Here is a 25049-nt window from a genome sequence, read left to right on the forward strand (position 1 = left end):
ATAATATATTTTTTGATATAATATTAATTTTTCTTGACTTTCAAGAAGCCGGCTGTGTTAGAGAAGTATTTTGCATTTGCCTCGTTCACCTTCTTCTCCGCAGCTTGTGGATTGACAATTTCAAGACCCTGTAAACACACCAACAAAAAAAAAAGTAAGAGATATTGTTATAACTGGTTTTGATAATTTCAAAGAATACGAACGTACTTGTAAAGGTGTGAAAGCGACACTGGAAGCGGTACCGGAGACTTGCTTTTTGACAGTAGTGCTCCCACCCCATTGTTGTTGCTTCTGCAGGTTCTTCTGAAGCGTCTTAGATATTCTGACCTTCGTCTTTTCGTCGATCTGTGGCAGTCTGATTCGACCCGTGCCGGCCTTACCGATTGTTCCTCGCGTGTAGCCGAGATCCTCTTGGTAGGCGTCATTTTCAATCTGTAAAATCACAATACAATCAAGTTATCTTTCGGTGCAATCGCAAAGCTTAGAACTATTCTGTTACTCACGTCCGCGAAGTTCATCCTATTGGCGTGTTTTCTGAACTCGGTGATTGCGTAGCGCTCCTTCATCTTGCGGACGCGTTTACCTCCGCGTTTTTTCCGACCGGGATCGATCGGTTTCGGCAGCGGTTTCACGAACTTCACCGGCGGTGGCTCTTGCAACTTGTCCAGCTTCTTTTCAATCTCCTCGCGTAGCATCTGGCCGATGTGACCGTCCGTGCTCTCGTGGCAGGCGTCCACTCTGGCCGCCAGCATGCTCTTAGCCGCTACTAGCCTCGCCGCTTTTCTTCGTAGATCCTGCAATATCAAGTCTATTATACTTTTATTTTATATTTTTAAGATTCTTGTTGCACACATACGTATATATTGCGCTTTTCTTTACAAAATAGAAAACTTACCGGAGGTGTTTCTTGTACGATATCCGAGTAATAGATGAATCCGGTGTGAGGTAAAGTGGTGACTTGCGAAAATCCAGAGAGCGTGGTCTTTTGAGATCCCAAGACTAGAAGGTTACAAGCTGGCATATTGGACAGCTTTGTCAGACCACCCGCCACACCTAAACATCGACAAAAACTTTGGTGCAACAGTGTGAAAAGTCTATTGTTTTAACATACAAGTTTTAACAAATTACCCATTATCTTGGCAGCTGTTGATGCACCGACAATTATCGATAGATTTGGCGCAATAAATGCCATTCTACTTTCTACATATTCAAATATCTTCAGTTTATAATTATTCAATTCCACCGCCATGTCACAAGCTTCACAAATAGCTTCTTTTTCCTCCTCTGTTAGTAATTGTCTAAAAGATATAAATAGGTAGAATATTTAAAAAATAGTTAATAGAGGTTTCAAAATAATAAAGATATATTACCCTTGAGTGGTTGAGGCTGTCACAGAAACAACCATGATAGTGGCTTGAGTGAGAAACTGTTGTAGTATCTCATTGTTCTTGGCCTTGTCCAGATCATTGCCCAATTCTCTAACAGTCATTAAATACTCTAATGGCCCTACTACTAAAGATTCCAACTCTGGAAATCTTTTTGAATACTTATCTCTTGTGAATCTATGTATAATAGCTGGAAATAGTTTTTACATGTGTATATACAATCTGTAGTTTACTTTGCAAAGAAAGGATGTGCAATTGTTTCAACTCTAGTATACCTATTTCGTTATCAATATCAACTGCCATGTTATTAGCTTCAACTATCAACTGATATTCCGGATCAGACTCGACAGGTCCTATAATGTCAGTTGACTTTCTCGGTATCTTGCTGTGTTTTTCAATCTCTATTATAACTTTTTGCAATTGTTCCGAATCCCGTAACTTGGCCAATTCTCGAACAGTAGACACCTTTATTTCTAAAATCGTGTTGTGATCATTGAATATTATATAAAATACACAAGCAAACGTTAGTTTTTAAATCGTGTGAGATGATCTAACCTTCTTCTATGACTTTGGAAACCGAAGTTGGAAGAAAATTCGGTTCCGATTCCTCTATGAGCATATCCCCGTCATCGTTTTCCTCGAGATCGGCGAGTAGTTCGTCCGCTAGAGACATTTCTTCAAATTATTTATTTAATTTGTCACACAACTCGTCGACGTAAACACACGCGATCACGTTTTGAGCCAAGTGGTATTTAACACAGAGTTATTGAATGAAGATGGCGTTACTGTGTCAAATCGTGGTTTGTGCATCATCTGTGTAAATATGGGATCGATAGCAGTTCGTCACGCAAAATACACGCGAGTAAATTAGAAAACTATGAATGACAAAACCGATCAGCAGCGATGTGACTACTCCGCCGGGAATTCTGAATCGAGTATACTATGATCGTTGTACATTGGGAAAGTGAGGTTTTTCTTTCTCGCGAAAGAAGAATCTGCAAATCTTAACTGTATGAAGGGTTGCTCATTGATCGTATCTTATATATATTGATGGGAGAAACCTTTTGGAAAGCATGAAATGCAAAGGAACAACCTCAGAAGAAAAACGTGAGTCCATTTTTGTATTTCGTGTGTTTTATTTTGTCTGAAAATTTTTATTCAAATGTGCATTTATGCGAAAACTTGTTTCGCAGAATTAGTCCGCTGACGCAAAAGATAAAAGCTCCTCAACATCTGCTGAGACTTCACGACAGAGAGGATGAATTTAACGATGAACACAGCGATGGCTTTCGACTGCCCAGCTTGCCCAGCTTACCGCAGCCGAAGTGGAAAAACGATGATAATGTCGTGTCTAATAGTAACAGCGCGGCAACCTCCGTTTCTTGGTCACAAGAGGTGGAAGACGCGGCAACTCAGAAAGTGGAGGAACAGTGGATGACTATAGAGAAATTCTTTTACGAGGAAGAGGGGGAGGAGGACAATCAGTCGCTTCAGGGAGCCATTTTAGACGAATGTACACAGTGGAAGACACAGATACCATATTTCCGAATAATTGGTAAAAATCCGGCTTGTGACAACAACACGCGAGATAAAATTGATTCCAGTGACAAAGAAAAACTATTTGATGATCCACAAAATGATGAACAGCTCGTAGAACACAGTTCTTTAGTAAAGGTAAAGAATTAGGAAAATTTTTTTCAGGAATATTATAATTAACTGATCTTCTACAAATTGTATTTTTATTTACAGGAAAGAGAGGATTCTGCAGAATACAAAGCAAATATCGCAAAATTCGAGGACGTTCTCAATATCTTGACAGAATATGTCATTTCACAGCTCTTCCCCAACGAGAGTGATACAGACTCTTTATCTGAAACTTTGAGCGATGCTCTGAAAATAACTCCCGCTCCTGTTCACAGTAATACCAGAAATTCCTCGAGAAACTCGAGAAGAAACTGGACGGAAGAAGCCAGTTCGCCGAATTTTATTGAGAATAAGTCTCTAAGCATAAGAAATCGATTGCTGGATACAAAAAGCTCCCTTCAGACAATAAAGAACGACGCAACTTATCAAGAAATTCAAAGGTGAACAAATGAGAAATACATAAACAAAAGAAGAAAAAGCGATCTTGCACTTTATATATCGTAATCTGATTTGCAGGAGACAGAAGAGCTCCGCGAGCAAGTCGAGAGACAATGGCGGAACGGGAGAAGACGCGTCCAAAGAAAGACTGCCCACGCCACACATAGGCAGAAATAAGCTCGGCACCGTCTTCAATGAGAAGATTGTCGTGAGTCCCGTGCCCTTTGTGGTATCCACGCGGGAAAGCTTTTCCACTTTGAAAACTATTCCGATTCGATTCATGAACGAAGATATTTTTCAAGGTAAATGTCAAGTTGTCTTCCGTGTTTACCAATGAAAAATATTGATATTCACGGAGATTCGTTGTTGGTCCAGGACCTCCCAGACACGTTTCAGGTTTCCAAAATTCCGCGAGAAAACCGGGTACTTCGAGAAGTCCAAATATTTATTCCGCCTGGCAGGCTCCTGTTTGTCCAACTGTGTGGCCGAAAAATGTCCGACTCGCTCCCATAGATACTTCGACACTTCGTAGCAGTAGTAGAAATAGGTTCGTGTTTCGACAACCGATTGTTTGTTTAGATCATTCGAATGTGCGTTACGAACATTCGAATGTGCGTTACGATCATTTTCAGATTCGCACCGTCGCCGGTTGTTCTGCATTGCAGCAAAAAGCCGCTGAGTCCGATTTCTCGGCCGGTGATTCCGAAGTCCGCTCGCACAACTCGCGTTCGCAACGGCGATTTTTTAGAGATCCAAGGAAGGCACGTTGTTACCGATCAGTCCAAACTCAATTGGGACTACACTCCGAGAACGGTCTCCAGGAGCAAGAAGAAAAAGGAACGAACGAAGGGAGGGAAAAGAGCTTGACGTTGTAAAAAAAAAAGCGTCTTTACAAAACGCTCTCTGTCGAGAGAAATATATTTTTCTGTGTCCTTGTATATGTCGTGTTGTATAAGTCGTTTTTTGTGTGCGCGATCGTGAAAAAATCAATCAGAGTACAAAATGCTATTTTCGACACGTTTGGTTTTTCGCAGCAGAAAAATAAAATGCTTTTGGAGCACAGACGGCAAAAATGCTTTGGAAACGATAGCGCTCGTACTCGAACGAATGCTCTTCTTTACAGAAGAGAAGAGAAAAACGTCCTTACGCAAACGTTTCCGCGTGTATTTCGAACACCGTTGTTTTTTTAAATAAATATAACGCGTCGTTGACTGTTTCTACCTCATCACGTGTATGTTCGAATGTTCCACACGCTTATCGCGAATGAATATTTTTGTATGCAATGCGCACGAATTATATGTGTACAAATGTATCGTTGTAAATATATGTGTTCGATGTGAGTAAATGCAACAGTGCATTGTTGTCGAGCGATGAATATACATACAACATACATTCCATCGTCCCGAACAAATCCTTTTTGTCATAACGTAGACGTATGTTTATTATGTTTATCTGTTTACTGCGCCGCATAACAGCTGAGAAGTTAAAAATAAATCACGTAAACACTCGGCAAATTGGAAGAAATACGCAGAGATTGGCAACAAATTTTTGCGCGAGTTATAAACCCTGAGCAGATCTGTCGAATGATTTTTTTGTTTTTAGTTTTGTTTCATTTATTTACTTTCAGTCTGTCAACAAACCTATGTTCAACAAACTTGCTAAGTGTTTTGCTGCATTTCGTTTTTAACAGATTTTGTTGTATTTTCGAAATGGAATTCTGCCGACAGAGATACATCGAATCTGTTGTCTCTCTCTAACGCGACAAAATAAATCGCGAAAATCCATTTTCGATAGATTTTGCCATCAGCGCAGATAGTGTGAAATATAAAAATGGCACGAGTAAATTAAAATATATGTAATTACTTTGATACTGCATTGCGCGGCGTGTGTGTAGACTATTTTTATGCGCTTATATAACGCGCGCATCAGATTAAAAAGAAAAAAGAAACAATATAAAATAGCAAAACTAGGCGGTAAGGCAAAGAAACGACCCAGCATCCTCACTGAATCAATATTCTCTCTGTGTTCCCAACAACATTATCCATTTCTTTGAGGGCGTGTGTGAAAATCGCAAGAAACTCTCAACGAGAGAGAATACGGCATTTGCGCAAGTTCAATGTCTTTGGCGCCACAACGCTTTCCGCGTTGCGTTTAGTTTCGCGCGAGCTCGCGGTGGTACAGGACGCTTTGGCGCTTTCGGGTCGGTAAACTTGGAGGGTGAGTGAAATTCAAGATTCCATAAACCGAATCGTATTGACAAAATTACACAACGTGAGCTAAAACAATGTTTTTGTTTTTACTCAAACGATTTCTTCAAAATCCACGAGTTTTTATCTTTCGCAAAAAGATTTTAATATTTTTTTTCATCAAATTATAGCAAAAATGTACGAAATATTGAGACTTGTTTAAAGTTTTCTAATACGCTTTTGAAATATGATACATTGTTGTTTGAACAATTGCCAAAGAGAAGAAATGTATTTTCCCACAGGAAAATCTTCGGCGGTGTAAAGGTGCAAAGTTGGTGCATGTCTCATCATGATAACTCAGACGAAGCATCTCGTGACGAATTCTCCCGAGCGTATGTCTATTTACGAACAGTCGGAAAATATGGAACATCTGACGACAGTGACAAGAATCTTAGGAATATGCACCGCTATTGGTGAGTTGATATTGATGAGCTCGAGTTGTTAATTAATTAAAATATGTTTTATCTTCGAATCGCGAGACTTGAAACCTAGACGGCAATTTTTTTTTTAAATGAGGATAAAGAGAAAGAACAATTTGACAATTTTTACAGTTTTAAAAATCCGAAAGAGACAAAAAAGAGAATGAGCCCTAATGCGATGCTACATAATTTATAGCCATTATTACAAAAAATATATAACAGCAAAAATATAAAAGATATATAAAATATATAACATACAAATAAATAAAAAATATAAATTTAAATCACGATATAGCATTTTACAGCCAAAATATATTTGTTTGTTTAAGTAAATATTCAATATATATTTCAATATGTATTTAATATATATTTTTTAATATATATTTTTTAATATACATTTTTTTGTAAATTACTGCACGGAATGCGGAAGATCCGGGTCGACTCCTGACGAGGATTCTTTTAAAATTTTTGAAATCTTATTAAAAACGGGAATTAAATGGATAATTCATATATGTACGTGATGCAAAGTAACATCCTATATGAATTTTAGAATTGTTATTCGATTGAATTTTTGAATTGTTATTCAATTCAAATTATCTGCGCGCATATTAATTTACACGTTAAACAAAATATATAATTTTCGCACGTACATCCACTGGCTATAAAGTCCTATTTTTCGAATTTAAATTTATATCAAAGTTGTATTTATTGTTATATATAAAAATATAAATATATAGGAACAGAAAAAAAAACTTCGACGTCGATTAAAACATCGATCTTGTCAATTTCGTCTGTGCTCGAATAGGAATTTCACCGCGGGGCAAACGTTGCAGCGAGTTCGAGATAAAAAACAGATGGGGAAAAGAAAAAGCGGGATGGGGTGAGCGCGGATACTTCGCTTTTCATTACCGCATGAAAGGTGTATAGAGAGGAAGGGCTTACACCTGTGTTTGCGAGACTCTTTACGTCTACTTAATATTAATAGATCGTTATATAACACACGGTGGAAAACAGCGGCCTGTCCCTCAGGACAACTGTACCATCTCGGTCCGCGTTCATTGAAGGCTGTCGGTTAAATAGCCAACCTCCTCCCCCCATTATTAGACCCGATATTACTTTCCCCTCGCGCGCGGAAAAATTCACAGCGCTCGTAACTCGGTTCTTTATGCGAAATCAATCAGCTCGAGACAACGGCGAGCTTGAGCGACGCGTTGTTGTATTTTTTTCAATTAAAACAATATCGAAAGAAAAGACGTGCAAAAGTCTTCTCTTTAATTAATTTTTCAGATGCGTAAAAACTCATGTACTTTATACGTCGCGACACAAATTGATTCTCTTTGCTATTCCGTGCGCAAAAATATTAGAATAAAAACCGTGCGCGTGTATCTCGTGAAAATTGAATATTTTTGCTGAAAAGATACGTGTAACGCGTTATTTAAAAAAAAAAAAACATATTTCAGAGAGCGAAAAAGCAACGCGAAATACGAGACCTCGATATTTTTGAGAAACATTATTTAATAATACATAAACACGTAAAAAAAAATTATAAAATAAAAAGAACCTCTGATAAATTTCTTGTTTATTAACGACTGCAACGTCGCTAGACAATTCGACCGTGTCCAATAAACACGCGTTTTCTTTGACCTTTCAACGATCTCATCTCGTCGCGTGTCTTTCACCTCTTCCTCCCAATGTGCAAACAGTGGCGAAAAACACTCCCGACGGATTCGGATGTTCCATTATCGCCGGATAAACGACACCGGGAACTTTTTGCCGTCGTCGCGACGTCACCGGAAACAAAAAAAAAACAAAACAAAAAAAACAAGAACGCCGCGATGTCGCCGCTGCTGACTCATTCGCCGCGCGCGGTTCGAACATCGTGGGATTAATTGCCCGCGACAATCGCGCTTTCGGTTCGGTCTTAATTGATAACACTTAATGCGACTCTCGGGGGCAATTAGTCCGCGCGCGATCGATCGTACGAGATAAATGGCAAATCACGTACGAGTCCTCTGCCGCCACATTTAGATCCCGAATCCACGTCCGATATCCCGCGAACTATCCATTGACGTTTAGTCGCGCGTTTCCAGCCTCAAATAGCTAATCGAAGGGTAGAGACGACCGAAATTACGACCGGTATTTGTTCGCATTCCTGTCTTTTTTTCTCGGTAGCTCGTTTGATGAATTTTCCGAACCGTGATTTGTCCGTCTCTCTCTCTCTTCCTCTCTCGTGCTCGCGCGATCCTTCGTAATCGCGCCGTAAATATCGCGTCGCTCGGCACAGGGAACTTTGTCCCAGTTTAGTTTGAACGATTTATCCCGCGTAGTAGTACTACGCATCCCCGGCAATCCGCATGTGAAAAAAACTCGCGTTTTTTTCCCGAGTTTTTAATTGGTTCGCACAAGCGCGCGAAAGAAAATATTTTACGCGAAGAGTGTAATAAAGCACGGAGATTTTTTTTTTTCTGCCGAGCGCGGAATTGCGCGCGAATTTCCAACTAACGAAATATTTTTCTGATAAATTGGCCGTGTTCGATGTTTCAGGATTAATGTGTTGTTCCGTGTGTTGTGTGCGTCGTTGTAATAACGCGCACGCGCGATTTGTTTTCGCAATCGGTCGTCGATTTGAATTTATTAACAGCGCGCGTTGTATATGGAAAAATAATTGCAGAGACACGAGGCGTTTGAATGATTATTAACTTGATTTTTAATTAATTCGAATAAAGGTCGCGGGAACGTTCGCGGAACATCTGCACGCGGATAATCCGCCGTTCTTTCCCGAAAAGTGCGGCGTTATTGGTGAAATATATAAATAAAGAAGAAAGTATGTGTGTGCGAAACGGACAATCATCCGCAGCTGCAGCTCGCGACCGCACAAAACTGCTGACGGGTTCAAGCGAGAACCGACCGTTATTTATGCCGTTGGTACACACACACATGCAAGCTACCCGCATTCGCGGTGCCAACTTTTTTCCGGTTTAATTCGTAATAAGCGACCAAAAACAAACAAAAAATGAATTTTCTGACAGCGATGTGCATGTTCGCGACGATCTCGGGACGCGAGATTCTTCGCGAGGCACAACTTTCGCATCGCGATCGAGCGCGCGGTTTTACGGTTTATAGAGGAAAAAGCTCGTCGCCAGTTTGTCGAGCAAATCCATAATTGAAAAGAACCGCGGAGAATCTGAGATGGAATTCTATATACGCTCGTCGTCTCTCTTTTCGTCTCTTCTCCGCGCGCGCACACACACGTGAGTGGCGGGAACGTATTCCGCAAATGGAATCTTTCTTCCTCAATTGCGCTAAAGATACGAAACGGAAGAGAGGCGCTTCCAATTCATCGCGGTGCGATTTACAGCGTCCAGTCTGAGAGAGGCGGGAAGATATAAATATCTGGCTATTTACGTGCGGCTAGATATCGGCATTTCGTTATCTTGGCCGGGCGACGGCGCGGAAAAGCCCGCAGTCGGCTTTTCCGCGCGTGTCTCGCTCGTGCGGCCCGCAACCGGGAAACACACAAGCTTTCTCTTTTCTTTCTCTCTTTCTCTCTCTCATCCGGAGACCGTCCACTCTCGTTTTCCCGCTCTCGCACCCTTTGGATAAAACGCCGCTGTCGATAAAACGCCGTTGATTTACTGTCGCGTCGAATGCTATCGCAAAATTGCGCTTTTACGTCGGAGAGAGGAGATCGTCGATGCCCGGAAATGCGCGCTGATGAAATATACAGAATGTTTCGGTAAAAACGTGTGACGCGCGCGCGCGATTCTTCGCGAGAAAGCAAAAATGAAAAGCGCGCAGAGGATTTTTTTGTTGCGCACGTGTAATCTCTATCTCTCTTAAAAAAAAAAAAAAAAAAAAAAAAAAAAAAAAAAAAAAAAAAAAAAATCCAAAAAGTTGAGTGTGTGCGTGTGTCGGCGCTGGGTTTTAAAGGATTTATTTTTTTTCTCCGTCAATAAAGAAAGTGACAAATCACATATCGATGAGTTGGGATTGTTATCCGGCGGAGTGAGGATTGTCGAGAGCGAACAGACCGCGACAAATCGAAATGATAGCGGAGATAGCGCAATTCTGTCGCGTGCGATTCGTTTGAGTCGACCCAGGAGGGGTTGAACTTTCGATTGCCGTAACTCGGTAACGAGGGTAAACTAGGGAGATATTTTGTTACGAAGAGAGAGAAGCCCGGAGAGTACGAAGTTTCAGCGCGCTTGTCACGCGCACAACCGTGAGTATCATGTGCGACGTAGCGGAACTAGAACGATACAACTCTCTTGTTTTATTCAATCTTCGATAAAAAAAAAAAAAAAAAAAAAAAAACAATTGCCTTCCGAAAGAAAAATTCCACCGGTTTAGGTTTATCTTTGAACCTTATAATATCTCGAATAAATCGTACATAATAAATAATGTGTAATAAATGATTTAACGCATTCCTATCCGTGAATTTCCATTGGCCAATATATTCATAATAATTTCATAATATATTCATAATAATTTTTTAAATACTGGAACGCTTGGATCAATAATTTTCTATATAGACAAAAAATTGATGAGATGAGATGAGTTACTAGGAGTTTAGGGTTTCTAGTCGTTAAAAAATTAAAACACATTTGCATTTGAAACATAAACAACCAATTGACGTACTATTACCCGTTTCGAATTCTTGTTGGCGCTCTCGTCTGTGTTCATTTTTTAAATATCGGAGCGCGCGCATCACTTGAATTAATAATTTCTCACAAGCGGGAAAATGAGATAAAAAAAAAAAAAATGTTTCAATTTTTAAATTCATTACCGTGCGCTTCTAGTTTTTAATCGTTGAAAGATCAAAACATTTCAAACACACGATAACTAATTCAACACGTCGTTATCTACGTGTTCAAACTTCCGCGCATATTCATTTTTTATCTCGCGAATTTGTAAACTTGACATTTGCAAACAGAGAGTTACATGCTTATCCCGGGATAAGGGAGTTATCCTGCAGGATTAATGAGGCAAACAGCGCGAAGGATACAAGAGGGAAGGAGATATTCGGTTGCGCACTCCCGATTCACCATTCCGAAGACTGTTGGGCGAAATTCTGCGCAATCTTGCATCCGTGTGCTTTAATTAGTTCCGGGAGTTCGCCGGGCACGGTCGTCGCGCGGCATCCTGCAAAATTATAAACTGCAATCGGATTAACCGAACCGCTCGTTTTGTCGTCGGATCTCTCTCGTCGTTTTATGTCATTTCACGTTACAAATATTACCCGCCCGGTGGATGACATGCGCACACCCACACGCGTCAGACGCACAGTTTCGTTCTGTCGCCGATACTTATCAATCCTGCAATATATCGCCGATGTAATTTCTTTAAACTCGCTCGATGATGTGCGTTGAATTATCGGAAAATCGGTTAATGATATTGTGTTTACGAGCGTGGCAATTAGCAAAATATACTGTAACGCTTTGGGAAACGATTCGTTTCGCGAGAGATAGCAAAATCCGTCTCACGTTTCGCAAATTAGTTTATCGGGCGGGACGTAAGTGCAAGTGCAATAGAAATTAAATAAAGGAGATACAGAGAGACAGATATTGTGAGAGAGAATTCAAATTATTTCCGAGGCGCAACTGTAAACTCGACTGTAATTTTAATTTAATTCCGATAGGAATTGTAGATGAGCTCGGACAGAGCGACAGCGTTTTCTTCCGGGACGTGTTTTCACAAAAGTGGAAACGATCGCGTTTTCGCAAAATGCATAAGGACGGAAACGTGGAACGACTGCAGTTATAGGCGATTGGCGGGTAATTTATAGCCGCACGCAGTTCGTATCGAAGCGTAAATCATCGCTAATTTGGGACCGCCGACGCGATTACGCTGCCGAGAATCAGTCGCCGATACAAATTGCAACATCCATGCGCGCGCTATCGGAATGCGCATTGCGCGATTCGTGTGTTTACATTCGTAGATTCGTGAATAGATGAAACATACACTCCGGTTCGGAATTACCGAAACAATAGTTTCGAATAGCGATATTGAACGTCGCTGCTGATTGTCACGCTAACAGACGCGCAAATCTCGTGTCTATTTGAAAATCGTAATATATTGGATCGTTATTATTATTCAAGAAAAATATAAAACGCGCGTTTTGCATTGATGCAAATGAATATAACAAAGGTCAGTCTGAAAAAAAGGAAGAATATGATTAACATACAATAACACATTAGAGTCAGAACTACTACTGTCTGTAAAAACGTGATTTATTTGTTGAACGTATTTTAGTATCAGTTCAAAAAAAAAAACCACTAAACAAATTTTAAATCTTCTATTTTGATGTGCAACCCGTCGTTTCTATAATTTAAATTGTCACTAAAGAAGATGATCCGGTGCAGGAATCTCGAAACGTTGACTCTAATATAGTATTTCAATAAATCACGTTTTCATGTACCGATATCCATCTTATTTTAGCTCGTACCGGTCCTAATTTCCATTATTTGACATTTTCACGAGCAGACTCTCACTTAGCGATTATAACATTCATAAGTACAATGTCAATTTTTTTACACGATTTATGCGTTTTGTCCTCTTTAGTTTTTTTTAGTTGCAAACTCTGTAATATTTTACTATAATGAACTTTAAATGTTAATGAATGTAATTATTTATTGACTGAAGAAAACGAGAGAGTCGATAACAGTTTTGCTGTAATTTATAGCTTTTTAATTTTAATTTTATTTAAATATAGTGATGTATTTGTAAAATATAATATATAACAACATATTAACATATTAACATATTTATATTAACTAACATATTTAATAAACTTAAAAGTAAGAAATCATAAATTACAGTAAAAACATTTTCGAACTCTTGAGTCTTTATCCTTGAGCAGCCAATAAATAATTACGCTACTTAACATTCAAAGTCCGCCACAAAAAAATAAATTATTACAAGTTAAAAAGTTTGCGACAAAAAAGAAGATGAAAGAAAAGCAATGTGTTAAGATGAAACATTGTATTCAGTCTTCAGTTGCTGATCTTGAAATATGCTGCACGTGTACCTTGTTAACATAAATATATCCCATTCGTCTTAATTTCAAAGTCAGTTAAGATAAAATACACGTCAGAGTTGTCCAATTTTAAGGTTCAAAAATAAATCCGCGTTCAAGCTTGTCGTCAAAATATACGCAAAATTATTAAGTCAAAGATTAACTAAGAAAAAAATCATCATTCATTAAATACGTAATTACATTTTAACGCATCTATCTGTGCGCTCTTGTCTTTTCCTTTGTGCCAGTTTTTTTTTCTTTTTTTTTTTTTACATACGCAAGTTTCGCGGATCTATTCCGAAACTTCCGAAGCGGTTTTTTGTCTTGTGAGCTTTTTTTTTTTTTACGTGCTTCGCGTCGTGATCGTCAGCGCGGAAAGCACAGAGTTTCTGGAGTAAGGAGATAATGCTTGCCTGTTACTACAAAACTCCGCCTGCTCTCAGGATCTCTTCCGTTGGTGTGCATTCCAGTGTAAACTACCTGGAACGCGTGCGCGCATCTGCGAAGTTTGCGGGTTGACATACTGTGAATCATAAGTTTATATCCCGCAGGGACTCATTGCGGTAAAGTTTAAGGCCAGACCGAAGAAGAGAGAGAGAGAGAGAGAGATCGCGGTCGGTTGCATTCCACCCCTCCGCCTGCGGTAATATATCGGAGATGCGTTTTAAACGCGTAAAGGTCGTTGGTAACAAGACTTTGCTCTTGATGTTGCCTCCCTCGTCGAGACGACCTTTCCTCTTTGCTCGACATCGGTTTTCGATTCAAAGTAGACGCGGCTCTTTATTAATTTATTGAACTTGAATTAGCGATCGTGAAAGTGAGAAGCGAGGAGCTCGCGAACGTTAGGAAAATTAAATTTTTCCTCGTCACAGGTCGAATATGATCTCTCGGCATTTTAGAAGGTGCGAATCGCTACCATTAATTTCCGTGAGAGTGTCGCATTTGTGCTTCTGTCTTGTTTCTTTTTTTTTTTTTTTTTTTTTTTTTATTTCACACATCTCGTCTGAAAAGCGCGGATTGCTCCGAGGTGTCTTTCCTCTCGTGCAAGCGTCGTGGTTTTAGTTTTCGTGATGGACTCCGCGATGCGTGTGCAGATCCGCAGTGTACAAATTACACTGGTGCAACGTTTGTAAAAACTTGGCCGTTCTCCCGAAAAATTTCAACCGCGCAAATAGATCCGGAACTCGCGCAAACTAGACATTGAAAATTACGAGCGCGTTCAAGGGAAATACCTTTCCGGAAGGTCTCTTATTGCCGTAGATTTGTTAGAAGATCGCGGACATATTTCTGAGGAAGAGACTTAAACCGGAATGTCGGATCTTATCTGCGCGGCGCGTCCGTCCACATTTTCGCGAAAGTTATTTCGCCCAATTTTCTCGCTTGCTTCTCTTTCGCGATCGCGCGATTTCGAAACGACGACGAGGGTTTTTCCTTCTCTTTTTCTTGGAGCGAGAAAGTTTTTTGATGCTCCTCGTCACGACGCGGGACAAATCGAATTGTCGCAATGGAAAACTCGGCGAAACTCAATTTCCATCGCGCGCGCGCGTTTTCTCTCCGTCGTGTCCAACGAAACGCGACACGCCGGCATTTCATTCTACGCATTGCGATCCTCTCGGAAAGACTTGAGCGAGAAGGATTCTCTTCGATTGTCGCGAATTAAATTAATTTCGACCATTATTCCGCACACACTTTTTCTTTCTCTCTATTTCTCTCTTTTTCTCTCGCAGTGAAAAACATCCACGAGATTTTTAGCGTGGGAGAAACGGTTTCCAACACATTTCGATAACTAAAAATTTCCTCGTTTGAGCTAACGCTTGATATTAATCAAGTCAGTCAGAAAGCTCGAAATTAATTGAGTCTCTTAATGAGATCTTTTCTTCTCGAAATTAATTGAGTGAAAAAATAAGAGCGAACTTTCTTGTCACATCTGTTTCGGCGCTTCAAGTTTTGCTTAAAATTTACGAAGTCTCATCCTTCGTCTCGCGAGAACTACTTCGAATTCCCAAGAGGGGGTAAATGTTTTTTTTTTTTTGTTTTTTTTTCCTTTGAACACACACGCTGTGTTCACGTAAAAAACTTGATATCAAAGCAACGTCAGTCGACGACGACAGGCAACACTTTTTGACGCTGGTCTAGTTATGTTCAGCCGAGCGTCTTAATTATCGCACGCTTTCCTCACTTCACGAGAATACGCCCTCTTGAGTGGTGTCTACGGCTAATTGCGTTGCCGAGATGCATCGTCTCGGTGTATCGCGCGTCTCTAACCGAACTCCGAATTTGCAAAAGATCTCGCGAACGACACACACGGAGGAGAGACGTTGCAGAGAGACGAAACAGAAGCGAAATACGCGAAACGGGAATTGTCGCGATCCTGAAATAAGAATTTGTCTGTTTTCGTTCTTGCGACGTGAGAAGAGATTAGATGAATCGTGAACGGAAGCGTAAGCACGGTTGATTACGTGTTGCGAGACTTTTACGTGTGACGATAACAAACGTTTCGATCTTCGGATGTGTTTGTATCAAAATATTTATTTCTAAAAACTTTCAAAATTCTAACGTTGAACAAATCGACCGATAGTCAATTAGTGAAAATTTGTGTGTCGAGAATATTGCCGCGTTGAATCGCGCGTTGAAGAATAAAAGATTTAAAAAACAAACACCGCACGTAACTTGAATTGTAAAACACCACAATGGGATTAAAATTAAGAAGAAATGAAGGAGACGACTATCGATCGGACTGCTCGTTCATCTATCGAGAGAATCGCGAAAACACCGTCTCACGCGATTTTCCACCCCGTCTAATTTCCGTGGAAATTCGCCTCCTCTCTCGTTCGTCAAATTTTCATCGTTTTCTTCATCTCAGGTTTTAATTAAATGACAATCAAGCTTCCGATAAAATTAATGTTCGATATGTGTAACGTATATACATATATACATATATATATATATATATAAATTTCACGAGCGCTTGGAACGCGCGAATTCTGTGTAAGGATTCAATTTTCGAGAAAATGACCGCGATCTTCTCTTGTCGGTGGGAAGATAATGGATATCCCCCGGTGAACATCTCAGAGGACAATGCAGCTTCGGAAATTCACCCGCGACGTGAACCCAGGCGCGACCGCAGGTGGTCAATTCATGTGCCAGCCGCAAAACCTTCGTACGACAATGTCCTGCTGGGGAGGACACGCTGGTTGAGGGATCTATGTGCGGAATCCTCGTCCCCGGACGAGCTTCCGGACGGACGGACGTCCGGAAATGCAGGCGCGCCAGATTTTTCCGACATTTATTTCGTTGTTGAGTTTTTTTTCCTCGCTCGCAAAATCCGTTCAAATAGAAATCAAAAGCGAGAGTAATTAAATTCGCTCTGTCGTTAAATTGAAAACAAATTTCAAATCGCATGACAGATTGACGTTTCTCTCTCCGACCGTTTGTCTCTTGTGTTTTTTCTTTTTGTTTTTTTCGCACCATCTTCCGCGGAAATGTACACGAGTGTGCACCACGCGGTGATAAGAGTCGTCAGCGCGCGCGCTTATGGCGGCGAGCTCCTCACTTTTCTTCGGTCGCTACCTCATAAATACATAAAAAAAAGAACGTAGCGACGCCCGTGGCATGAGCTCGGATAAAGAAGTGTGAAATTTCTCGCAAATATTTTCTTCCCAGCGAGACAGCGCCGGATATTCCCAGCTGCGCGCCGACACGGTCAAGAGGAAGGGAGTTTTCCCTTTATTAAACTTGCGTTACACTCGTTCTCTGAATAATACATCGCCTTGGCGAATTTTCCTAAATTCGTCCAATCCGCAAACACACACACGCACACACACATATTGTCACGTCATTAAGTTCCTTGTCGAAACGTGCAGGGGTCTGTGAATCATTTGCGTTTATAAACGAGAGGCGATAATTGCGAAACTTCGCTCCTTTGAGGTTTCGTCCCAGCCAGTTCTCAATCGTGACAAGAAAAAATCGCATCGTGTGGATTTTTTTTTTCATTCGGACTAAATTTTCCCGCTTTAAATAAATCAGACTGTCTCTCTGTTGGAACAAAGTTCTCAACGTTTGAGCGTTTTATTTTCCAATTGTGCGATTTCTGAAATTGCGCGACCGAAACATCTGTGTTCGTTTGTTTTAAATGTGTTCTGAAAGCGCTCGAGCACGAGTGTCGCGATGAGTTTTCTTAATATCGTTGTTGTTAATTGCATTTTCGACGCGTCGCGACAGAGAAACGCAAGTTCCCTAATGGCTCGCGTAATTATTTTCTCATGTGTCAATTATTTCATTTTCGAGAGCTCCCTTTGATCCCGAGTCCGCTCCGCATTTAGTATCTTTCAACGGACTTAATTTCTCTTTGAACGGTCCTCTTCTTTCGTCTTCTGTCGACCGCGCGTTGGAAATTTATTTCAAATGCGATTCCGGACCGCGTCTCGTGTACGTCTGAAAAAAAATTCTGCATCGATATTGGCTTGAAAAAAAAAAAAAAACAGTCAAATCCACGATGTAAAATCGATGTAAAACTTTTAAGCGAAGGATATCAAATCCCTATCGGATCCGCGCCGATTTTATTAATTCTTTTTCGATTGCAATTTTCGACAAGGCAATTTTTTTTCTTTTTAATTAGTTTTGCTCGCGTTGTATAACAGGCATGAGAAGTTCCGCGTTATATTCGCGCGATATCATATCCGATATGCATATTTCGATCATCCCTTGTGCAACGTGCGCGCGCGCGCGTTCTCCTGAGGGCAATTACCTCGACTCGAGATGATGATCGGTTTTGTTCTCTTGTCCGCAGCGAGCGTTCAAATTGAACCGATATTTCGCAAAAAAAAAAAACTCCCATTCGACATTCAAAGCTCCCCCGTATTGATTTCCCGTCAGGCAAATCGATTCATTTGCGTGAGCGATACGTGCGCAATTTTTTGAAAAGTGTGCGCACAATGGAATAATTTCGTTGCGCGCGTGTGTTTCCCTCTCTCTTCCTTCCAAATCTCTCCTCCGTCGATATTCGCAGATGTTCTTACACGTGTGTCTGGCAAGTTCTTCATATCCGCGTGTTACATCGCGGATATGAGACAACTTTGTTCGGTTCCGCGCCAAACAGATGTACGAAAAGTATCGCAACGAACGGTGTGTGTCAAAAGAAATTCCGAAAGCGCGCGGCAAGTTCGGAATGTCAGATGAGATAATTAAAGTGGCGCGGCATGCATATGTCCTGGAATTTATGCTGTGCCAAGTATTTTAATTTCGTTATTAGAATTTCCGTTTCTCTCCGCGAGTGTAACATCTAAAAAAGATTCGATGCTACCACCACGTTGAATCAAAAGTAAGTCAATCACAATTTCCATTGTTAATTTCGGGACACTTTTCATGAGCGAACAAAAGGAGAAAAAGAGAGAAAAGAGCGTTAACACTCGGGGAAACTAGCTATTGCATTTCTGCATAGTTTATTATTGCAAAAATAAAATATGTAGTACAAACAAGTTTGTGAATGTCAAGTTATATTTCTATCCGTTTATGCTGTTAATTGTCTCAAATATTGCGACTGTTTGTTCGTCTGTTCTTTTTACCGCTTTACAATTCCGTTCTAGTTGCTTTTCCACCGTTGCATACAGCGTTAACGACATCAATGACAATAAAATTACCATCTTACTCTTCGACTATTTCGTCCTACAACTTTTATCACTAATGATTAATTAAATTCGGGATGAAAACCAGATATCAGTAAAATCTATTAGTACGTAACTACTATGAAAAATATTTTAAATAATAATAAAACATTAACTACTTTTACAGCTGTTATATACTTTCGAGAAAAACACAAGCTAATGTTAGTTTAAATAATCCCTGATGCAAAAGATGCTAAATCCTGATGCATGCTTTTAATTTTCCATATTAATGTCATTCACATTAATACACGGAAAAATATAGAGATGGATATAAAAACAGAGGTGGAACATCACGGAAACATGTTTCGAAACGACAATTTGACGTACGAAAGCAAATAAAAGTTCCGAATAAAATTAAGGGATAAAATTTAAAAAGAGATTTTACAAACAATCGGGACAATCGCAATTGTTATAATGTTCAAGGAAAAAAAAAAGAAAAACTAACACGCGATCGAATGATTGACTAGAAAATGTAATTCAAAAATTTGTTTTAGGTTTTTGAAACGTGAAATTTTACCGTGTGCGTATTTCGGTTTTGCAAACAGTGCGAATCACTGTTTGCGATGTAAAATACGATATATCGAAAGATTTCGAAACGTTTGCGGAAATACATCGGAAGCGCGACGAGACCAGACGAGAGTAGAATTATAATCCTTTTGATCCTCTTTTCTGTCTGTTGCAGTTGTGTGCGGCGTCGGCGCGGATGTGGCGTACCATCAGCACGTCATGGGGTTTTACGTTACGTGAGGATAATTCAACATGCGTATACCGTAATTCAATTCACGCATTATCAGCCTCCGATCGCGATCTCGCAATGACATTGCGCAAAAAAAAAAAGAAAAAAAAAACAGAGAGACTTGCTGTCGATGAAGTAGAAGTGGGTGAATCGACTCTTTGAGGGGAAAAATAATTTCGCGTGCAAAATTCAATCTCTCGGTTTTCCCGAGCTTGATTTCGATTCCGAATTTTCTCTCTCCGCGCGCGCAAACTCGCGGTATCACAAAAGAGAGTTTGATATCGCGCAAAAGGAGAACTTAAACAGTCCATTGTTCTTAATGCACCTACTCGTATTTCTTGCAAGACGACCGCCGCCGTTTTCGTTTGCCGAGGACAAACTTCGTTTGCGCATCGCAGACCGATTATATGCGACATCATTTTTCGTTGAATTCTTCTCAAAAAAAGTAAACAATCTTGAGATCTATCGGATTGCGTTCGAATAAAACCGCTCGCTTTCGTTTGATTAAGCATTCGCGTAATTTAAAAAAAAGAAAGAAAAAAATGATCGAAAATCTTGCAAATTGGTTTTTGCTCATCGGGCAATTCGCTGCGATTCGATCCTCGAGAGAGATCTAATTCAGGACTGATTAGATCATCGACGGTCAGGAACGGAAGCGCGATTCTGGAACGAGATTACGTTTTCAAGGCGAAGTATTTACTCCGGCCGCGGAAGAGACGAGATAAAGTTGATGATTTTTTTTTTCCTTTCTTATCCCCGAACGTTTAATAATCTTTCGCCACGGGCCACACGTGGAGTTTGAATATTATTTCACGTACGCCGGGAGGAATATCTCTCGCGAAATTCACCACAGACTGAAACTTGCAAGTTTTGATTTTCTCGGAAACTTTCGAAAGAACTTAAACGACGTGCGGAATTAAAACGATAAAAGTCGCGCGACAGTAATTAGAAAACGTAATTTTATGCGCGCGGAAAGCGTTATTAACGTATTTTTTTTTATTTTTATTTTTATTCTTCCGGGAATTCTCGTTTGATATTACCGCGTGAAAAATGGGGCCGATACAGTTGTCGCTACTTGCGTTTTAATTTTCAATTTAAATTACACGGTGATAACGCGTTATCGCGCTCGATGTAAAATGACTTTTGTCACTGAAGACCGAAAACGATATAGCTCTTAGTTAGACATTTTTCCTCATTTTCTATGCGCAACGAACTTGAATGTCGCATATCGCGCTGCAAAAAAAAAAAAAAAATAAATAAAAGAGAAATGTCTTTGGCAACGCTGCAGTTCTTCGCAGGCATGCTGCGTCGTTATTCGTGGGACGGGAAAATTGAGAAAACCGTTTTTTATATTTTGTTCGCACGACCTTACGTCGGCGTCTTTGCGCATTTGATGTCTGCGATCGCGAGCGTGAGAGACTTTATGTGATTTTTTTCCTCTTATTCCCTTCGCGCGAACACGCGCCGCGAATCACCTTCTCCCTATCGAACGTGACACGCGCAATACATTCAAATCGAGGTTTCCTCTTTCTCAGCAATATTCATGGCAATAGTGATAAAGATATTTGCATAACAAAAAGTCGCGTTTATTATTTATATATTCTTACTTGCGTGCGTGTGCCTGCGAAAAGTGTGGCTGCGCGTAGACACGTTGCTCCTTTTCGCGTGAACAATAAATTCTCGATGGTGTCTGCTCCCATTTCTCCCACATCCGAGAAACAGAGAGATGCTGTTTTATCAACGAGATAAATTTTTCAAACCATCTCCTCTATCGATGTGGTGCGCAAAATCTTTACGTCACATCGGATCTTTCTTGATTCGAGCTATGCACTTTTAATTGCAGGGCGGCGTCGGGCGTGATCCTCTTTCTTGAAGTAACCTGGGCGATCACGTTGTTCGTCCATCTCTGCACTAGGTACGTCTGTAAACGTAATATTTTGTTAAGCTTAATCTTTAATCCGCCGGATGTTTTCGGGAAAATTGTATCAAAACTCTATTTCCTCTTATTTACTTAGATAACATAAAATTGATTTAAAATAATTTAATTGGATAATTTTTTTTTTAATTTTATAATTTTTAACAATAACAATAATAATAATTAACACAATACATAATGTTTTTAGATCATTTTTAATCTATAAAAGAAAATTAAGTAAATAAAACTGTATTTATAAAAAACATAAGAGATCAAACAAGTTCTGTTGTATATTCTTCTGTGGCATGCAAATGTAACACAAATAAACGGCGCGACTTTGCAAATTGTCTGGAATTGGTTCGTATGTACACCGAAAACGATAACCCGGACGAGAGCAAGGGGTTAGAAGGACTCCGGGGAACTATTGTTGAATTGAAACCACCGCCGCAGGATAACGCGGAAAAGAAGCGCGGTGTAAAGCCAGCCGCGGCAATTACCAACCAGGTCGGAAGTTCGTCCTAGTTTTCCCCGCGTTTCCGAACGAATAGAGCACGGTAGAGAATTATATACACATACACGCACACACACACCAGCAAACTGTGTAACGTTTACAAAACGCATTTTCATTGCGTTGGTCACCTTAAGCCAGACAAATGTCGCGCGTCTATCTTCCTAAACTTATTTTACAGTTAATGAACAACATAATCTTGTGCGCTCGCGCGTCTATCTTTCTCTTTGAAATTCAATCAAAAACTTAAAAAACTACACGAAGCAAAAGTTTTGCTATTATGCGACTATCAGCAAAAATTTGCCGAGTCTATTGAATTGTTTTATCAACAAAACGTTTTGTTAACGAAACAAAACCTTCAATAGACTCGGCAAACTTCTCTTGCTGACCGTATACAACTAATTCCTTGCTATTGTAGCAATTTTTTTCCCCGTGTTATAAATCAAAAATCAATTCCTTTGTATGTTCGAATTTTATAAAGTACGTAGTGATTAACAATTTATTAGGAAACCACATAAACACACACGCGGTTAATGGCATTTTGTAAGAACGACTTTAGTTGCTAACTGATTTTCTTGCTATTCTGAAAAATTAATTCTTTCAATATTTATATTAAATCGCCATTCTTTCAATAACCAATTTTTTTTTTAAATGAGCTATAGTTTTATTTAAAATGCAAATTTTCTCGGTATCAATACCGATTATATAATTTAAATAAAACTTGATCTTGATTACAGGGCGTATAGACACTCGACTTGATCTTTTTTTTTATCTACACACAGAAAAATATTGTATTACTAAGAAAAATAATTGCTTGGTATAATAATTTCCTTCTTTTAAGCAATAATTAACTTCAGCAAAGAATATGTTTTGTGATAATATAGTATTGCAATCTACTAATTACAAATTTTTAAAAAGTTTATTATCGCGCACTCAAAAGGAAGAATACATTTTCTTTTCAAGAATATTATAAAACTTCGTAAATAAATCATATTGAATGACATCATTTGCGGTTTATATAAACTTCTTATACATGTATTTGATACAAGTATTGCATACTTAATACGAGTGATATATTTACTTGTCATCATCAGTTTTCTGTGTGTAACAATCTGATTACAAATTGCTCATATCGATCAGCTCGGGGGAGTTGACCGATATGGATATATACGATGTCGCTACGTACTTCACGAGGGGAGGGATGTAAAAGAAGTTCTTGCAAAAATCTCGACGAGTTTTATCGAGAAACTTAATTTAATGATCCATCCGGAATCGACTTTGTGCTACTCGTGAAAGTTTATCTCCTTGACGACGGTATTATATATAGAACGTTAGAGAACTCTGCAGGTCCGAACGATTATCCGAGATCTATGCAAGAGATAATGTAACGTCGCGGGAAAGCGAATTTCCCGCGCGAGAGCAATCCCTCTTTTTTTTTTGTTTTTTTATTGTTTGTCGCACGGCAAAGTCCGCGTCAGATCTGTTGGGAACACTTTGTAACAATCAAATTCAACGCGTAATTAAAATCGAGTAACGAAATTTTTTTCTTAATTACTTATTTGATAAAAGACGTTCTTTTTTTTCTTTTTTTTAATTTAAAACCTATCGCAAATTTTCACTCTTGTATCGTCCGCGCGTTCTCGTTCACTGGTGAATTAATTGTCCTGCGAGATCCGATCAAGCAAATTGATGTCAATCACGGCTACCAATTTCGTAAGTCAGTAATTCCGGATTGATCAGTAATTATATCGTCTACCTCCGCGGAAATTTCTCTGATAATTTCAGGGCTCGGGCAAATTCTTGCCTCGTGATAATCTCCTTGTCGATCTAATTTTCGCGCGCGAAATTTTCACATCGTGAAAATTGCGTTATCCACGTGCCGGCGTGCGTAATGGTCTAATTTGGACGTTAGTGTTACGCTTTTATATTTTGGAATTAATTTCACGCAGTAATTTTTGCAATTTTCTATTACGCGTACAGACGAGAGGAAGAGACGTTGTTTTTTTTTTTTTTTTTTTTTCCAGGAACGAGGAGTCTCTTTGTCTACGTTGTTGGTCCAACACCTTGATTGCCACTTGGGGCTGGCGGAGAGCGTTGTTCTACCTACCGTTGTCCTGCATCCTAGCGTGGGAACCCAACAGACTCTGGTTGTCCTATGTTGCGGGTGAGAGTGCGCACTTCTTCTTCATAAAACTTTGTTCTTCTTTTTTTTTCTCTCTCTGAACTCTTCTACACACACATGCACGTTCACAGCCGGCATGTTGGCGGTACTGTCCGTGCTGCATATTGTATCGAGCACGCTAGAGTGGCGAGAGTCCTGTCAATCAAGAGCCAACGCAGACTCGGTCGGCGAGAGCCTCTTGAACTCCAGACCGGAGAATTACGATCGCTTCGAGGAGGTTTTGGTGAATATATTTCTGAGGCAACCGCTCTGGCGTATTTTAATCTTCAATTTATTGCGGTTTTTTCATTCCCATATGATTATTATTCATAAATGTCTTTTATGTGTATTTTTAGATTCTGTCAATCAGTTTATCTGGGTTTTTTTTATCAGGTGACGGAGGTCTTCGACAACGTGTCGGGATCAGGTCGTTGTCCGGGAGATAGCGACGGCGAGATATGACACGAGCAGCGGCCCTCGTGGGCCAGCGAATCCGACGAGGACAGCGAATTTGAACAGAAGACGTGTCAAATCGCCACGTTGTCTTAGTTTTTGATGACGGACCGGGAGAATCTCCGACTCGATCTTGTTTTGTGTTAGGGAGAGTGTCCGATCGGATGTCGATAATCCCGCATGTGATAAAGGACGAACATGAAAACAAAAGAAGGAAAAACGTGTGAGATTAAAGTAATTACGCCTTTTACTCGGTACGGAGGAACAAAGAGAATCGTAGCGAAAGATACGAGAGGTAAGAGCGATTTTCGAATTTGTAAGAGATCGCTGATCATTGATAATCGTGTGTGTGAGTATGTGTGTGTATGTAACAATGAGAGAAACTCGATCACTCGTGCACTTGTCGAAAGGAGCAAACATGTGCACAGGAATATTTTTCTTAGGGTAAATATCCATTAGTTGCAGA

At 39.8% G+C, this 25049-nt stretch overlaps 3 protein-coding genes across 6 annotated transcripts in view; 2 read left to right on the forward strand and 1 right to left on the reverse strand.

Annotated features, from left to right (window-relative positions):
• On the reverse strand, nucleotides 1-24165 carry LOC109860940 (U4/U6 small nuclear ribonucleoprotein Prp31). Of its 2 annotated transcripts, XM_020440365.1 has the most exons (10): nucleotides 24077-24165; nucleotides 21154-21467; nucleotides 1941-2048; nucleotides 1661-1858; nucleotides 1371-1575; nucleotides 1129-1298; nucleotides 896-1053; nucleotides 504-794; nucleotides 208-432; nucleotides 1-128 (listed from the first exon to the last, which is right to left on the reverse strand). In XM_020440365.1, the coding sequence occupies exons 3-10, from the start codon at nucleotides 2002-2004 to the stop codon at nucleotides 24-26; spliced, it is 1416 nt and encodes a 471-aa protein (XP_020295954.1). In that variant the 5' UTR covers nucleotides 2005-2048; nucleotides 21154-21467; nucleotides 24077-24165; the 3' UTR covers nucleotides 1-23. The 2 variants fall into 2 exon arrangements, with proteins under 2 accessions (XP_020295954.1, XP_020295953.1); XM_020440364.1 differs by lacking the exons at nucleotides 21154-21467; nucleotides 24077-24165 and having other exon boundaries at nucleotides 1941-2148.
• LOC109860939 lies at nucleotides 2400-4817 on the forward strand. Its single transcript, XM_020440362.1, has 6 exons — nucleotides 2400-2492; nucleotides 2579-3059; nucleotides 3135-3469; nucleotides 3546-3769; nucleotides 3843-4014; nucleotides 4100-4817. The coding sequence occupies exons 1-6, from the start codon at nucleotides 2464-2466 to the stop codon at nucleotides 4332-4334; spliced, it is 1476 nt and encodes a 491-aa protein (XP_020295951.1). The 5' UTR covers nucleotides 2400-2463; the 3' UTR covers nucleotides 4335-4817.
• The window catches only part of LOC109860943, a 20473-nt gene continuing 336 nt past the window's right edge, over nucleotides 4913-25049 (forward strand). Inside the window, exons 1-7 of one of the 3 annotated variants that reach the window (XR_002250900.1) lie at nucleotides 4913-5684; nucleotides 5956-6126; nucleotides 19493-19553; nucleotides 21390-21461; nucleotides 23994-24133; nucleotides 24223-24374; nucleotides 24524-24878. Coding sequence is in view for 2 of the 3 variants with exons in the window: in XM_020440372.1 (XP_020295961.1) it covers nucleotides 6003-6126; nucleotides 19493-19553; nucleotides 21390-21461; nucleotides 23994-24133; nucleotides 24223-24374; nucleotides 24524-24592 (618 nt within the window). In the remaining variant the exon portion in view is untranslated. Of the gene's footprint in view, nucleotides 5739-5955; nucleotides 6127-19492; nucleotides 19554-21389; nucleotides 21462-23993; nucleotides 24134-24222; nucleotides 24375-24523; nucleotides 24945-25049 lie in introns of those variants that run through there. The other 2 variants (XM_020440372.1, XM_020440371.1) reach the window with 2 other exon arrangements.

The sequence above is a fragment of the Pseudomyrmex gracilis genome, unplaced genomic scaffold, assembly GCF_002006095.1.
Source record: "Pseudomyrmex gracilis isolate BER0280 unplaced genomic scaffold, ASM200609v1 scaffold_513, whole genome shotgun sequence".
Taxonomy (NCBI): Eukaryota; Metazoa; Arthropoda; class Insecta; order Hymenoptera; family Formicidae; genus Pseudomyrmex; species Pseudomyrmex gracilis.